The 15,354-nt window shown below is 39.8% G+C and overlaps 1 protein-coding gene across 1 annotated transcript; it reads right to left on the bottom strand.

Annotated features, from left to right (window-relative positions):
- Positions 1–1,142: 1,142 nt before the first annotated feature.
- LOC145782007 (F-box only protein 7-like) lies at positions 1,143–15,081 on the bottom strand. The gene is made up of 11 exons (XM_082593738.1): positions 14,914–15,081; positions 13,846–13,977; positions 12,964–13,057; positions 11,438–11,611; positions 9,933–10,074; positions 9,334–9,426; positions 9,026–9,121; positions 8,720–8,823; positions 8,379–8,486; positions 6,980–7,127; positions 1,143–2,115 (listed from the first exon to the last, which is right to left on the bottom strand). The coding sequence occupies exons 1-11, from the start codon at positions 15,036–15,038 to the stop codon at positions 1,853–1,855; spliced, it is 1,479 nt and encodes a 492-aa protein (XP_082449864.1). The 5' UTR covers positions 15,039–15,081; the 3' UTR covers positions 1,143–1,852.
- Between the last annotated feature and the right edge of the window lie 273 nt (positions 15,082–15,354).

Here is a 15,354-nt window from a genome sequence, read left to right as displayed (position 1 = left end):
GCTGCAGTCGTTTTAAAACTTCTCTAGATAACAAACGTACCTCAAAATGATACAAAAGTACTTCGTAATCTGACCCTATACTTCTTGACAGAGCGCTTTAAAAGTACGGCGTACTTGACACTTAAACAGAGAAATGAAAGTAAAAAGATCGCTTTTTTTTTCCAAAATTCATCAAGGTAATCACGGATCCACAAATGCTTTCTCACGGACCCCCAAGGGGTCCGCGAACCCCAGGTTGGGTCCATCGCAGAATGCTCTATTGAATTTTGTCCGAGTTGATCGACAATATTTCTCACTTTGATTGAAAAACTCTCTTTTTTGGCATCTTCTAACTTAGACACAAAATCTGATGCGATCGATCGACGCGTTGGCTACCCCTATGTCATATATCAACCCTACCCTTCGACAACAATCGGAATGGTACCGAAACAATTAGAATGTGAAAATTCATCCTATGACGGAAGCTATGAATAATTGTGACCTACAGAGTCAACTTGCTTTCTCAGCGATAACTCACCTAGGTGTGACGAAAGTGGTATTCGAAAAAGACCTCTTAAAGAAAATTGTTTTATTTAAACAATAGAAAAATTATATTCAACAAATAACGTACATTTCTGAACAAAACAGAAGTAAGATAATGCTCAAGAAACTAGTTGGCAGTAACTGCCCCGTTAGCTCTTGAGGTCATGCGGCGCTTGCATGCGAATCAAGATCAGGCGTCGCTGGTTCGACTCTCGGAGTGTGCAACGCATTTCAAAACTGCTCTCCATTCAACGGTACCTAGTGAATGGAACAATTCCCCAGTAACACATTCAACAATTGGAAATTTTACTCTGTCAACCTCGGTAACCTGTACTGCGTCAAAACCTCTACAAGTATGCAAAACTATCAGAAACAACTTATCAGAGGCTTTTTCAGTCCGAGGATAAAAATTCAAAAACTAACCGAAAAATATACAAGAGTTCTCAGCCTAACGGGCCTGAGACAAGAACTCGAGATTGGAATCGATGTAACACATTCTGTTTTTGAACAAGACACTGAACCGAGCGACACACGACAGGTCTTATAACATGAAAATATTTTTCCTTTATGAGGACACCTCGTGCTAAATGAAAGCTGCTTCAATATAATAGGTTATCTACTATGTAGTGCTTAAACCAGTGGTGGAATATAAAAGCATGACGATGCTTGAATCAGAACACCTTGTTGTTGCAACTTACAAATTGCGCAGTAAATCGGAACTAGCTGAATCTGACCTCAACAATGTTCAGCGAACAAGGTTGCAAGCAGTGCCGGTAGACCAAGAGTTCCAAGCTAATCTGAAACACAAAACCTACACGTCGAAATCTATGCGACGAGATGGCACAAGATCTTCAAGCAAAGTGAACCTAGTCGGTTTTTGACTGGTAGCCCAGATGAGAGCATGAAGAACATACATTTCCAACACAGTTTGCGTTTAAAGCACGCGTGAAAGCGACAATATTATATAACCACAAATAAGATACAGCCTAGCCCTTCGCTCTGCGACGTGAAATGGACTAATTAGGCCCACAAAGTTGCGCATTAAGATATCTTTCAAATATTTGTCTGTTAAATAGTTGCGATAACGACAAAGAAAAAATACTTTTTGGTTTCATGAAGTTACAGTAGGCTATAACTGATTTTCCAATCAACTTCTGAGCCAAAACGGTAATGAATTGTATCACCCAATTGAACATGTTCTTATGCTTTAGTTCGTAAGCTAGACCACCAAGTCAACAGTTGTTCATGTATGTCAACATTGGGTCGGCACATGGCTGTTAAATGATGGACGTAATAGTTGTTACAGCAGTACGGTTGATTGTTGACGACTTCACATGAAACCTCCTCCAAATCCACCACCGAACCCCCTTCTTTGCCTGCTGGGTAATTGCGGCATACCCAAATCATCGTCCATCATTCCTCCACCTCTACCTGGCCTGAATCTTCCTCCAAGTGGATTCATCGGATCGTAACGGGATCCAGGAAGAGGATTACCACTCCCAGGCAAACGTGGGATCCGGGGGCCTGGGGGATTCGCACGTCCTCTTCCAAAAGGACCGTAAGGAAACGAAGGATCGAGATCATAGTCGCCTCCTAAACAAAAGCATCAGGCTGTCAGCGTTGTCCAGTTATCAACAGTTTCCTTTTTTAAATCGTTTCAACGTAGTGGGACCAGAACGATGTAAAGAAGGCGATTTTTGATGGTTGGGTAGCGAGTAACCACAGCGGCAAATATAGGGAGTTATCCAAAGAAAGTGGCGAGAAAGTTGCATGAAACAAACGTTGATTAAATCACATAATGAAAGGAAATTTAAGAAAAATATTGAGCGTAAAATCCTGGGTGCGCATTACAAAAAAAGCACTAACAACGCACAATAAAAGAGATTGTATTGAAAAACTGCAATTAACCAATGCTTTCTTTAATTAAGTGATTTTTTTTTAACAAAAAGCTGGTTAACAATTGGGACGTCTGATTCTAAAGTGGCCCAAGTCAAAAAAAGTGGTTTTGAGATAATCGAGTTTAAAGATTCATGCTGTGATAAAAATTGTCACTGAAGGTTTGCAATCTTCATCTTGTATGTGAGAAAACTTGGGTGAGCAAGAAACTGTTTGTGATGCTTGGTTTAACTGAGTGATGACGTCATCTTCGTTTATTACGTAGGTTTTAACTTGGGCCACTTTTCTATGATTAGATAAGTCAAAAATAGCGACCCAAGTTAACTTGGTACAGATAATAAAAGCTTTTCTTATAACAGAAAAGTGGCCCAAGTCAAAAATTTTGCGTTTTAAAAAAATATTTTTTGCCTGTTTTTATGTTACACGAAAAACAAAGCTTTTAATACCTTTTTATTAAAATAAGGAAAAAACAGCAAACAACAAAATAGTGAAAGAACAAACGATTAACAACAATACGGGCTATAAAAGAAACGTAGGCTAACTTTAAAACCAAGGCTGTAGAAGCGGGCAAAAAATATGCGATGCCCACTCGATTTATAGCTGGCTGACTCCGACTAACAAACACTTCTATTTGTCGGTAAAGTTAATACAGAAAACAAGAAACAATATTTTGAAAAAAAATGCAAACAAAAATTTTATTGTTTATCGTCTTGCATCAAGCTTCTTGTGGTTAGTGGTTTAGCGTCTTGTGGTGTATGAAGGGACCATAAAAAACAGTAAATCTGGGAAATCCAAACTTTTGCTGCTGTCAACAGAAGACGCATGAAGCCGGTTCCAATTGCATACATTTTGTCTGTCAGATGAGCTTATAAGAGCAAGATTGAATACCCTACTCGCATCTATCCCTGACAGTCGAACGGCGTTTAGATTGGAAATTCGTTATCATCGTGGATGTTGGCGCAATTATGTCAGCAACCCTCTGAAGAAATCTTTGTCTGATGAAAGTACAGAGCATCTGCAACAGGTTAATCTTCGAGAGCCTCAAGCAATCTTCTTTCATCATGTCCGTCAAGTTATCTTTGAAAATCATGAAATCCGTACACTGCAAGGGGTACTAATGGATTACAAACGCATTACTTCAAATTGTGGTTACTATTCCACAGCAAAGTCCAGTTTCTTGAAGGAAATTCTGATTAAGGTATTCGGAAATGACATAGGATTTCATGAAGGAGGTCAGAAGAATGTGAGTGAACTGGTATATGATACGACAGCTGCAAGCTCATATCTTGAGGCTGCAATATCCTCTCTAGGTGTAAGTGACGATAATCTGGTGAAGAATGTAGCTGGGAGACTCAGAGATCCGATCAAAACAAAAACTATTCCTTGGCCTCCATACATACATGAGTTAGAAAATGGAGACTTACATGATCTCCTCTTGAAGCTCATCACTTGGTTAAAGCACCCCACTAAGTCTGAAGTCGATGACACCCCCAGTTAGATCAATTGCATCTATTTTGAGCAGCTATATCACTGGAAGACGTAATGCATTTGAGACAAACCTAGCTGTATTACATGGTATGGCAAAGAGCAGAGAAATGGTAGACATATTACATAAGGATGGCCTGGGAATCAGTTACAACGATGTACTTATGCTTAGAGATTTCTGGTCAGTTACTGACCTGAAGCATTCAACTGAGTGTCCATTTGAACTTTCTGAAAGAACACCCGCAATATGTATAGTCAAGTCGACAACGATGATTTCAAAAGTGATACTTTGACTGGAAGTGGCCAATCACATCGTACAAATGTCATATTTGTTCAGCCAGACCTGCCTGAGTTGAATCTACCTACCCTAATTGAGGATAGACCAGTTGTAAATACCACCTTGACTTCCCACGTCTCTGCTAGTCTCAAAGAACTTGGGAGCCAGATGCAAAGAGTTGAACCATACAAAACAGTCAAGCGTGGTGAACCACCCATCAGATCAAGGGTAACGGATGAACATCTGGACACAGCTCCTCAAAGAATGAGAGGTGTCATCCATGCATTGGCCCGAGCTAAGGCAGACCCAACAAGACCAAAGCCAGAAGACCAGACCATACCAGCCTTTTCTGGCTTCCAGGCCAAGCTATCACCAGAAACCCAGAAAAGCCAAGCAATTTATCACATGACTTATCCTGATCCACCAAGCAAGATCATTCTGTATGAAGTCCTGCGCAAGCTTGCAAAGGCAAGTGATGACAAGAAGATGCCATTTGCAGTTATTGTCGGTGATCATCCTGTCTACGCATTATTGCTAGAATTGAAAAGTGAGAATCCAGACATGACTGCTGACACATTGCCATGCATGGGACCCTTTCATATCCAGATGCCTTTCATCAATGCGGTCTACAAGAGGTTCAAAGGCTCAAGCATTTCAGATGTACTGGTGGCTGCAGGTGTCATTGCAAATGGATCCGTAGATCCAGCTCTGCGTGGAAAACACTTCAAACGCGGTGTGCGTTGCCTTCGACTCTTCTACGAAGCTTTAGTCCACCATGCACTAGACAAACCTTTGGAAGGTTCCACTCTGTCTGAAGAGATCCAGGAATCTCTCAGTAAGTAACGCTGTTCAGTAGACCAACAAGAACTTAATGATGCAAATGCCTATCTCAAGGTGCTTGTTGACTCTCTATTCGAGAACTTAGATGGTGCTCCACAAGAAGATTTCTGGATTTCATTCTTGGAGATGGTAGAGATACTTTCTCAAAACATCCATGCTATAAGGACAAGAAACTGGATGGAGTTCAAGTCCTCACTGAAGTTGATGCTTCCTTGGATGCGTATCTATGATGATAGATATGGACGGCATCTCCCAGATTTCATTGCAGTCCTGGAAAGTCTTCCCCATATCGAAGCACAATTCATGGAGAATGGCATGTTTGCACAGATCGGCAAATATGTCTTCCAGATTTCATTGCAGTCTTGGAAAGTCTTCCCCATATCCAAGCACAATTCATGGAGAGTGGCATGTTTGCAAGGCTCGGCAAATATCAGGACTCTTGTGCTTGAAACGCAAATCTCAGCTGATGTCGGTGCTCGGTATTTGTGTGATGAGGCAATGGCGGAGTCTTTAATCTTACTTCATGTTCTTAGCGGATGCGATCATAACTCCAGATTTTATGGAGTAGGCAAGAAAACTATTGCTGACCGTGTAGTAGAACAATCATCAGAAGCTCACAACCTCTTTAAGCGTTGTGGCACAATCCTCCCGGTCACACAAGAAATCATCTTTGACTTACAGAAATTTGTTATCCGATACATCTATCGTGACACCAAACACAAGACACTGAGAGAGGTGAGAGCAGCAAAGTGGTCAGTACTCAAGAAAAAGACGGTCATCAGACTGGTAGGCTTACCTGACTCTGACAGTCTACGACCACACTTATAGCGCACCAATTACCTCACATATCGGCAGAAGAACTTCCAGCTTCAGAATCATCCGTCACCAATTGGCCATGGATTGCACCTTGCAAATGGCATATGCCTCCCAGTAAGCTATACCCAACGTGCACTTCCACGATCCCTGGAACTTCCAACAACTCCAAGTCATCTATATATAGGGATTACGGAACAGTGATGATGACAGCAGAAGTGATTCTGACAGCTGTGCATCATATTTGTCCTGCAGTGATAGTGAATCTAATACAGTAGGCGACCACATACGTCTGCCATCTTGGATTTTGAGGTTAAGGGGACTCTGAATCATGAAATATGTCATCCCATTGTGTTTTTGACACCAAAATTAGTGGGAATTGACACCTAAATTGTCATTTTTGGCCATCCACGTCAAGAAATAGAACTTTATTAGTTTTCAAACATGGCGGTGGCAGCCATTTTGAAAAACGTCTAAAATAACAACTTTCCCGCCATTTTCGTGAGGTGTATGAGAGCTTATTTTTTAGTATCAGTTGCCCTTGTTAAATCCACTGAGAAACTTTGGTATCCTAAACACGGCCAAGGATCTTCTGAAAATGACCCTACTATAAAGCAGGCTACAGCTGCAAAAGCAAATTAAAAGACAATTCTAGGTAACAATGAACCTATTCTTCAGCATAGTTTAAGTTTAATGTTAGCTTATTCGTTAACAAAGGAGTAAAGACTAAAAAAATACGCAGTACAGTATTACCACCAATCAATTTATTATTACAAGCTATAACTTGGTTCTATTGATTTGGTGAAAATTGCAGTATCGTAAATGCAAGAATGGCCCAAGTGAGCTTGGGCCATTCTTGCAATAATATTTTTTTTTATCCAAGAAACCAAGTTAACTTGGTTTACTTTTGGACACTTAATAAAAAAAAATTTTTTTAGTCTAAAGACTCCAAATTTTGTCAGCAACAACCTTATATCGTTTTGTGCAAGATTCCATCAAAACCTCATAAGTGGCCCAAATTAACTTGGGCCACTTTAGAATCAGATGTCCCAATTTATATAATATATTTATGAAAATATTATTGCATATAATTATACAATATACAATATTATTGCAAAATTTTATCAATAGCTTCATAATACAAACCCAATATGCCAAGGGGTTGTCCAGGTTGGGGTAGCATGACTGGGGTATCGGGGTAAGGGTTGAACGGGGGCTGATGCAGAAACTCATGCTCCCTTTCAACTCGTTCTCTCTCAGCCTGTTGCTGCTTCACGTATTCGCGCTTGTACGACTGCAATGAAGCGAAAACTGTTGTAGTGCAGTGTAAACTGCCATGCAAAGAAAGAAGGACTTGTGATATGAATGCTGCGATATAAAAGCATAGAAACGTTATGCTTCGGAATGGATAAAATTTAACGATTTCAATGTTGAGATCATAACGCTTTGATGGAAAAACTAACAATAACATCATTTCAAAGCATGGTTCGTTCTCCTGGGGTGAAGATTTTTGTCGTCCAACTCCACGGGATAAATTCTGTTGATACTTGGAAACGTTTGGACGCAAATGGCGACAACCAGGAATTTCAAAAATAAGATATCAATATATTTTACTATCCGGATAACAAATATACTCGGATAATAACATTTTTGCTAACCGGATAATAAAAGGTAATTGTCAGACGAAAGCTCTTCCAAATTTACACAAACAGTAGCTTACAAAATCATCCAACCGTCACACCGTTTATTGTGAATGCGCCAAGAGAATGAAAGTCAGCATTTTCTACATTTATTGTATTTGCAACGCATTTCGTACGAAGCACAACGCTTCGATTGTTATATAGTGTAAACAGGAAAGGAGTTTTGTTCCTGTGGATCCCCTATACAAGAATTTGTATTCTCACATTTTCCCTTTTGCCGTTTCTTAATCATTGGAAGTAGTCCCAAAATAGCCTGTAGGGTTTTCGCTTTTTAAATATTCGAATTACATTTCAATCATTTTAAACTTTTGTCAATTCAAAGTGCAACCTCGAAATTAAAACGTTTCAACTGAATCCCTTTAAAGCAGCCTTGGCTGCTCATCTTACAATGCATGCATAATGCCACAGCGGTAGCCATGGATAATGCCTTCAGTCGTTTATGTTTCTTTGTCACAAAAACTAACAATTGTCATTCACAGTCACAGATAAGGATATCCATTATCCAATGTTGCTAAAAGGTGTAAAAACGTATCAGCTACGGTTGCCAGTTAAATGGTTATCCGATTAACTTATATCCGGATAGTTCAACCCGAGTTACAATAGAAGAACTGACCATGCTTGGTGAACAGTTGCAAGCAACAACACCAATGCAATTGATTGAGTTTCGCTTTTAGCAGCATGATCGTTGCTTACTTTACAGTGTAGACTTTAACGACCTTTTTTAGACTGATGCTGCGAGTTCAAATTGGCAATATCGAATTGCACTAGCTTTCGGAACACAGTTCCCTAGTCGTGTGCTATGACGAACACCAATATTGCAAAAGCCAAAAAACAGTAAAAATTACTTCTTTCCAACTGCAAGTCAGGCCGGCCGATCTCGAAGAAAACTTTCTTTTGAAAAGTGGCTGCCACAACATGTCATCATCGGATACGTCGTGGAGACTTCGGCACGTCTGCGGAGGAAAGGTTGTTGTTAAGCTGCGAATAATTACCATGTCAGTCAACTAGCTTTTTTACATTGATTCAACGTCTGCAGAGCTACGAGTAAGAAACCGAAACAAACTTCAGCCTTACTGGTTTGTTCATTTTTGCGATAACAGGTGATTTTTTAATTTCATTGAACAAGAGTATAATCTGATGGAGTGTCCTGTTGCACTGCCAAGTTCCCAATCTTCAATGTTCATACCTGCGCAACAGCGCATAGCGATTGCGGGTTGAGATTTGACAAAATCCTGATCAGCAATTCCGGAAACAAGGAAAGGAGACCATGAAGAGGAGGAAGTTGTAACTCTGTAGAAATTTGTACATTAATACCTTGCTCCAAACGGAAAATTAAGTAACCCATCAGATGCTAACATACGGGTAACAAACGTACTCCGTTATCGTGGTTCTCTGCAGACAAGATATACAGTAGTGCGCGAGGTATGAGCAGTGAGCACCTTGTGTGATATATGGTAAAGAATAAAAGATAATTGTAATCAAGTCCGCCTACCTTCACGCATCGCATTCAGTGCTTTGTGTGCTATGGCTTCTTTGAATATCCTCGATAACTTCCCTACCTGTTTGTACACATTTCTTCCACTTGTTTCTGAAAATAATTCGATTTCAATTGTAATAAAAAGAGTTGCATGCATGCATACTGAACTGTTTCTCAAGCATTAAGAAGCCAGTTACAGACTTGAGAATACAGACCAGCTTCACGACTAAGGCATGATTAGCAAAATATCTTGCTGATACACGTCAACGAATATAAACAAGGTAAAACGAAAAACAAATGTGAAAGGCTAAAAAGTTAATTACTGGCAGCTGAGGTGAAAGTGTTGACGAATTCGGCAACTTTGACTTGAAGGCTCAAGACCTGTTCTTCTGTATTCACGCATGGACGTATCATACCTGTAGCAAGACGCAAAAAATCAAGTTAGAAATAAACATTTATTTCTGAGAAAAAGCATGAAAATGATACTGTAGAAACGATGTGCAATTCCAGCTAACAAAAATGTTTTTTTGTTGCGTGGTTTCAACGTCGCCAGACGAAACCTAATAGTTAAGATGGTAGTCAGTTTTGACGTACACTTTGCTCAGTCCCAGACAGCAAATCAATCGGTTTTTGCATTGATTTAAAGACAGTAGATGTTGAACCAATGAAAAAAAAACGTTTTATTTGCTGTCTGGGCGTTTGCTTCATTCAACTAAAACAGTTTTGACTTTATTTCATGCGATAACGACCCAGACAGCAAATCAGTCGCTTTCTGAATTGATTCAACGTCTGCAGTCTTTGATTCAATGTATCTATAAATCAACATTGTCAAAAAACGTCTGTAGAACGTCTGTATGGGGAAGTATGTAGTATGTAGGACGTATGTATGGAAAAAACGTCTGTATGGGGAAGAGCTACTAACTATTTACAACCACAAACGGTCCGAGAGCATTGCAGGTGGTCCAGACCACAAGCGCTTCGGTAGCAGGATGATTGTATTCCACAGCAACCACCGGAGAGTCAAGAGCAGCGCTGATAACTTCTGTTGGAGATTCGGATGAGGACTGTGAAAGCAAAAGGATGCGTTGACTGGAGCCTAAAATTTTGATAGGCCAATTTTTGAAAGATAAGTCATACAGGATGAAAATTGCAAAAAGAAGGGGTGTACCTGAAAACATATATCGGATTGGCCTTTGATGCAAGGCAAAGATCCATAAAGGATACAAATTGATTCATATAAATGATTTTCACTCATACAGGATAACCCTGATAATTCAGTTTGATGTCCAGGCCCTTGTCAGTGAGTGGAAATGAAGTTATAAAGTTTTACATTGTTGAAAAGGGGAGTATTTACATATGGACTGAAAGAGCTTCTGCGAAATCTTACAAAAACAAAAAGATAACTCGACTTCAAAATTGAACAAACAAAATGATTTTGGTGTTAAAGAAAGCCGCAACAAGATTGGCGAAGTGTTTTGTTTGTGGGAAATGCAGTAAAGGAAGGAATGAAGTGGAAGGCCATGATGATGAGTTCTTCCATGGCATCGAAACAGTGACAGACTTCTGTTATCTGGGTGATCGGATAAATGGAAGTGGTGGATGTGAAGCAGCGGTGACAACAAGGGCAAGATTGGGCTGGGCAAAGTTCAGGGAATGTGGGGAAATGTTGCATGGCAGAAAATTTTCACTAAGGATGAAAGGAAAAGTATATCGGAGCTGTGTGCGGCCTGCAATGCTATATGGTAGCGAGACATGGGTATTGAGAGAGAGTGAACTGGCAATCCTGAGAAGAACGGAAAGGTCAATGGTGAGAGCAATGTGTGGGGTGAAAACGAGAAGGGAAAAAAGGACTGAAGAATTGTTGGATATGCTAGAGATGAGAGAGACCATAGACCAACTGGCAAGGGCAAATGGAGTAAGATGGTATGGACATGTGATAAGGAGGGAGGAAGGAAGTTTTCTTAGAAAGGCACTAGATCTAAAGGTGGATGGGAAGAGGAAACGCGGTCGTCCAAGAAGAACGTGGAAACAACAAGTGAAGGATGAGTTTAAAAAAGTCGGACTGAAGGAGGAAGATGCAAGGGACAGGGTGAAATGGAGAAAAGGGATTAAGACAATTGCTGCGCGGAAACAATCGGCCACCCCCACTAGTGGGGAACAAACCGACGATGGATTATGATGAGAAAGATCATCATTTCAAAAACGCATGAATATTATTCAACTTGACTGCTATCTTTTTGCTTCTGCTAAGTAAACACGAAACAACCCAGACGGCAAATCAACCATTTTTACACGGATTCAACGTCTGCAGACGTTGAATCAATATAAAAAATGGTTGATTTGCCGTCAGTAAACAGCATGCCGCATGGCATCGCATTATTAAGCTATATAAGTAAGAAAACACCAAGACGGAGACTTGAAACCTACATGCAGTAAAAAGCCGCTTTCCAGCATCAAGTTATGAAATAAAACACAAATGGCATGAAACTGGTTGGTCACTGCCGGCAGCCCAAATAATGATCTCAGCGTGGCGGGCAGTGGCTGGTTGTCATGGTAATCTTGCAATAGTACAGCGCCATCTCGAGGTGAATGTGCAGCAGACTAAATAAAAACAAGCTCGTTGATCTCTTTGACAAATTCGCTGTGAAAGGTAAAGAGATAACGGTTATAGAAATTGGAATAACCAAATTTAACCACAACTGCAAAAAATAGAAGTTCACAAATAGATTTAGCAAAAAAAAAACATTAAACCTTTCTTTTTGTAAGACTATTGACTTTAGTTAATGAAAAGACGAAATTATGCAAAAACACATGTTTCACTGTACTGATACTGCAGCAACGGAATATACAGGGTGATCAAGCCAAGTGTACTGTAGACAAATATTTATTGAAAAAACAGCACATCCAAACAGGAAAAAATTTACACATATAAAGAAAAATACAAAGAAAAGTATATAATAAATATACAAAATGTACTCTTATTTTTTCAATATATCCTCCCTTTGCCTTCACCAAACGCCTTAGTCTGTTGTGCACTTGACTGCATGAGGCACGTATGGTGTCTGATGATATTTTTTTCCAACAAGTGCGCAATTTTGCTTTCAGAGCAGTAACGCTTGAATGATTTGAAGAACAGGCTTCACTCTCCAAGATGCTCCATATTGCGAAGTCCATTGGGTTTAAATCAGGAGAGGATGGAGGCCATAATTCCTTTGGCCAAAACTCTTCCATATTCTCCTTACACCAGTCCTGGACAAAATTCGCTGTGTGGGACCTAGCCCCATCTTGTTGAAGAGTTATTCCGTCTTCTCCAAATGTTGCATTGATCCAGGGAATCGATTTCCCCCTCAACATTGTCAAATAAACATATTGATTAATTTTTACACCCTCTTCAATGAAGAAGAGGGGATTTTCTTCACCAGTTGAAGTTACCCAACCCCAAACCATCCCAGGGGCTGGTTTCTGTCTCCGGAACATCAGCCTTTCATTCAGGTGGGATATCTTCTTTATTCTTTGCTTAAATACGGTCATTCTGATGATTATGCACAGCCTGGACAGTGAATAACTTTTCGTCTGTCCAAAGAACTGGTGGCTGCATGCCTCATGCAGTCAAATGCACAACAAACAAAGGCGTTTGGTGAAAGCAAAGGGAGTACGAATGAAAAATAGGAGTACATTTTGTTTATTTGTACTTTTTTTTGTATTTTTCTTCACATGTGTATTTTTTTCCTGTTTGGATGTACTGTTATTTCAATAAATATTTGTCTACACTTGGCTTGATCACCCTGTATATCCTACTTGATCTACAATACACTAAAAAAGTTGAGAATATGAGTCAATTTGGATTCTTTTTAGGCATTAAGCTATCGCCAGTAGATTATTACCATCGAAAGCTTTACTACAGTACCAGGCGAATCGAAAGTTCCTGCAAGTTTCACAAATTTTAAACTGACTTGTGAGCTTGAGGCAGGGGCTTGTGAGCGGTGCGCGTGGCTTGTTGCTTCAACTCCATGCATTGACTCCACACTCATCGCCTGATGAGATGGGCTATCAAAGAAAAAAATTGAAATATTTCAAACATGATGTTTAATTGTAACAACTTGATGCTCTTAATGCAATAATTTCCTTAACGTCTGTGGACGTTGAATCAATGTAAAAATGGTTGGTTTGCTGTCTAGGATGTTATTGTCATGCAACTTTTAATCTGTTAGCTCGTCGAAAGAAAAACAAACCAAACGTCTCCGCTAATTCGGGAGGGTTTCTTTCACCTCCACAAGTCCACAAACACTGCAGGGATTTTCAAAAAAAAGAAGATTTTCTTTGTGAAATTTGCTGTAATTTAGGTGTTTTCTAATCTGATCCTTTATTTTCTTTACGCTGAGACAATAAGTTTATTTTTTTATTATCCCGGAAAAGGGGGTTTCTCAATGGAACACACAAACGACAGCATTAAGCACTCATAAGCAGCCATTGCTTCATCTCATTATAGACACTCAAGAGCTTGACGATGTGATCTGTTCTTTAAAACTATGCTGATGCGAGAATAAAATTGCCAATTGGGATTTTTCGAATGTGAAGCTGAAGATGTGCCTTGCCAGACCTCATCCTACCAGACGACCAGGAAATGAAACGAAAAACACAGGAAGAACAATTCGACGCCAAGGAAGAAAACATTGCGATGCTGTCACCCAACACGATCATCGGGATAACGCCAGGGCTGTTAAATGATTAGTAGTGCAGCCGTGAGTTTTAACAGCATTTCACGAGCAGCCACTGCGATTTACTTACACATCGAAACTTAACCATGAAACAAAGAATCCAACCATCCTACTTACTGTCCAGGCGAACTTTCATGGCTTGGCAAAATAACTTTTATTAAGTCTCCCGCCACCACGCCAGCGTAACTTAAGCACTTTGCATCCGGCCCAAGGCTCGTAGACCCATTCAAGCTCAAGTCAAAAGAAGCTCTGTTAAATACAACAATGTTAAATGCAACATAAGCATCAAGCTCATAAACATAATCTTGTAATATTTGTGCTTTAGTAAAATCCCACCATAGGCCATGCCAAAGTGCAGCTATAAATTTGACTGGAGCCCAGTCTGCTCATAGCCAAAGTTATAGTCTTTGTGTATATTTAGAGCCACTTTTGTGCTATTGTTACCATGCGAACAGTGGACTAGATTTTGGCACTTGTGGTGGAAATCCAAAAACGCTTGTGTTGGAAATCCAAATAGGGAAAGTTTTGTCATTTTTCAACGTAATATTAGGAGTTTTGTAGTGATTTGAGATTCAGTGATCACACTTTGGCAATTTTGATTTTCAAAACTGTCATTTCAATGAGATATTAAGTAAATTTAGCTTAAGAGTTTAAAATCGAGACAAAATCGGCCTCGAGGCCTCCAGTTCGCAAGGCTTGTGTATTCAGATCGCTATGAATCACACAGCACACTACTGACCAGATTGAGTCTGGTACTATTCAGTGAGTCCGATTCGGTGAGTTCCTAACCTCTAACCCTAACCCTAAAACGGCAATGATAATTAGGCTACGGTACCCAATAATTTAAAAAAAAAAATTGAAAAAATCACCAAATAGGGATCGGACTCACCGAAACGAGCCATTCCGGACTAGATTGGATTAATAAAAGCGAAAAATACCTGTCTCGTAAATTTTAACAATATATATGCGGTAAAAAGGCATAAATCTTGATTTACAAACACAAGAAAACTTTCTACAGTAATATCATTTATGTTGTTTTCGTATTTTCAAATTACGTTGATGACATATTGAAATTCGGTGCAGTTCCAAAACAACGGCACCAGCTAGAAGTTACTTTTTCTTAAAAAGAGCACTCGTTGCTAGTCCAAGTAAACTTGCAATACAGTACTAAAAAGATCGACTCACGGTAAATAAAGCTCAGCCCCTAGCTGCTCCCGAACGCACGACTTGACATAACCAAGCGAGTGATCATGATCATCTGGTAAGCTCAAAACCTTGGTGGCGGCTTTGTAACGAATTCTGAACTTCATCTTGTTTAACGCTGATGTGCTTCACATGACAGACTAAATCTTAACACAACTGAAAGATTTCGGCAAGGTTAGTACAGTACTCTTACAGTACGCTTATTAAGCCTACCTCGGGATCGGACGATTTTCGGCTTATTAAACGTGTGAGGCTATAGCGGAGACGATTCTCTGCCACTCCTGTACATTCAGTAATTCCGGATCGCACAAAATTGGGCTTAATAAGCGGGGACTAGTATTATTTGCCACAACCTTTAGTTTTAACTTGACGTGGTCGCAATGAGTTAAATATTGACGAGTTCAGTGACAGAGATAGTTGTAA

Source organism: Aplidium turbinatum, chromosome 1, assembly GCF_918807975.1.
Source record: "Aplidium turbinatum chromosome 1, kaAplTurb1.1, whole genome shotgun sequence".
Lineage (NCBI taxonomy): Eukaryota > Metazoa > Chordata > Ascidiacea > Aplousobranchia > Polyclinidae > Aplidium > Aplidium turbinatum.
This window is presented reverse-complemented; position numbering and strand designations above follow the sequence as displayed.

Excerpts from the sequence above, each read along its gene's own strand:
- LOC145782007 (XM_082593738.1), bottom strand. The coding sequence starts at position 15,038 with ATGAAGTTCAGAATTCGTTACAAAGCCGCCACCAAGGTTTTGAGCTTA. Across the intron at positions 13,058-13,845 it reads CATGAAAGTTCGCCTGGACA|CCCATCTCATCAGGCGATGA; the intron begins GTAAGTAGGATG and ends TTTCTTTGATAG. Across the intron at positions 2,116-6,979 it reads ACAACCCCTTGGCATATTGG|GAGGCGACTATGATCTCGAT; the intron begins GTTTGTATTATG and ends GCTTTTGTTTAG.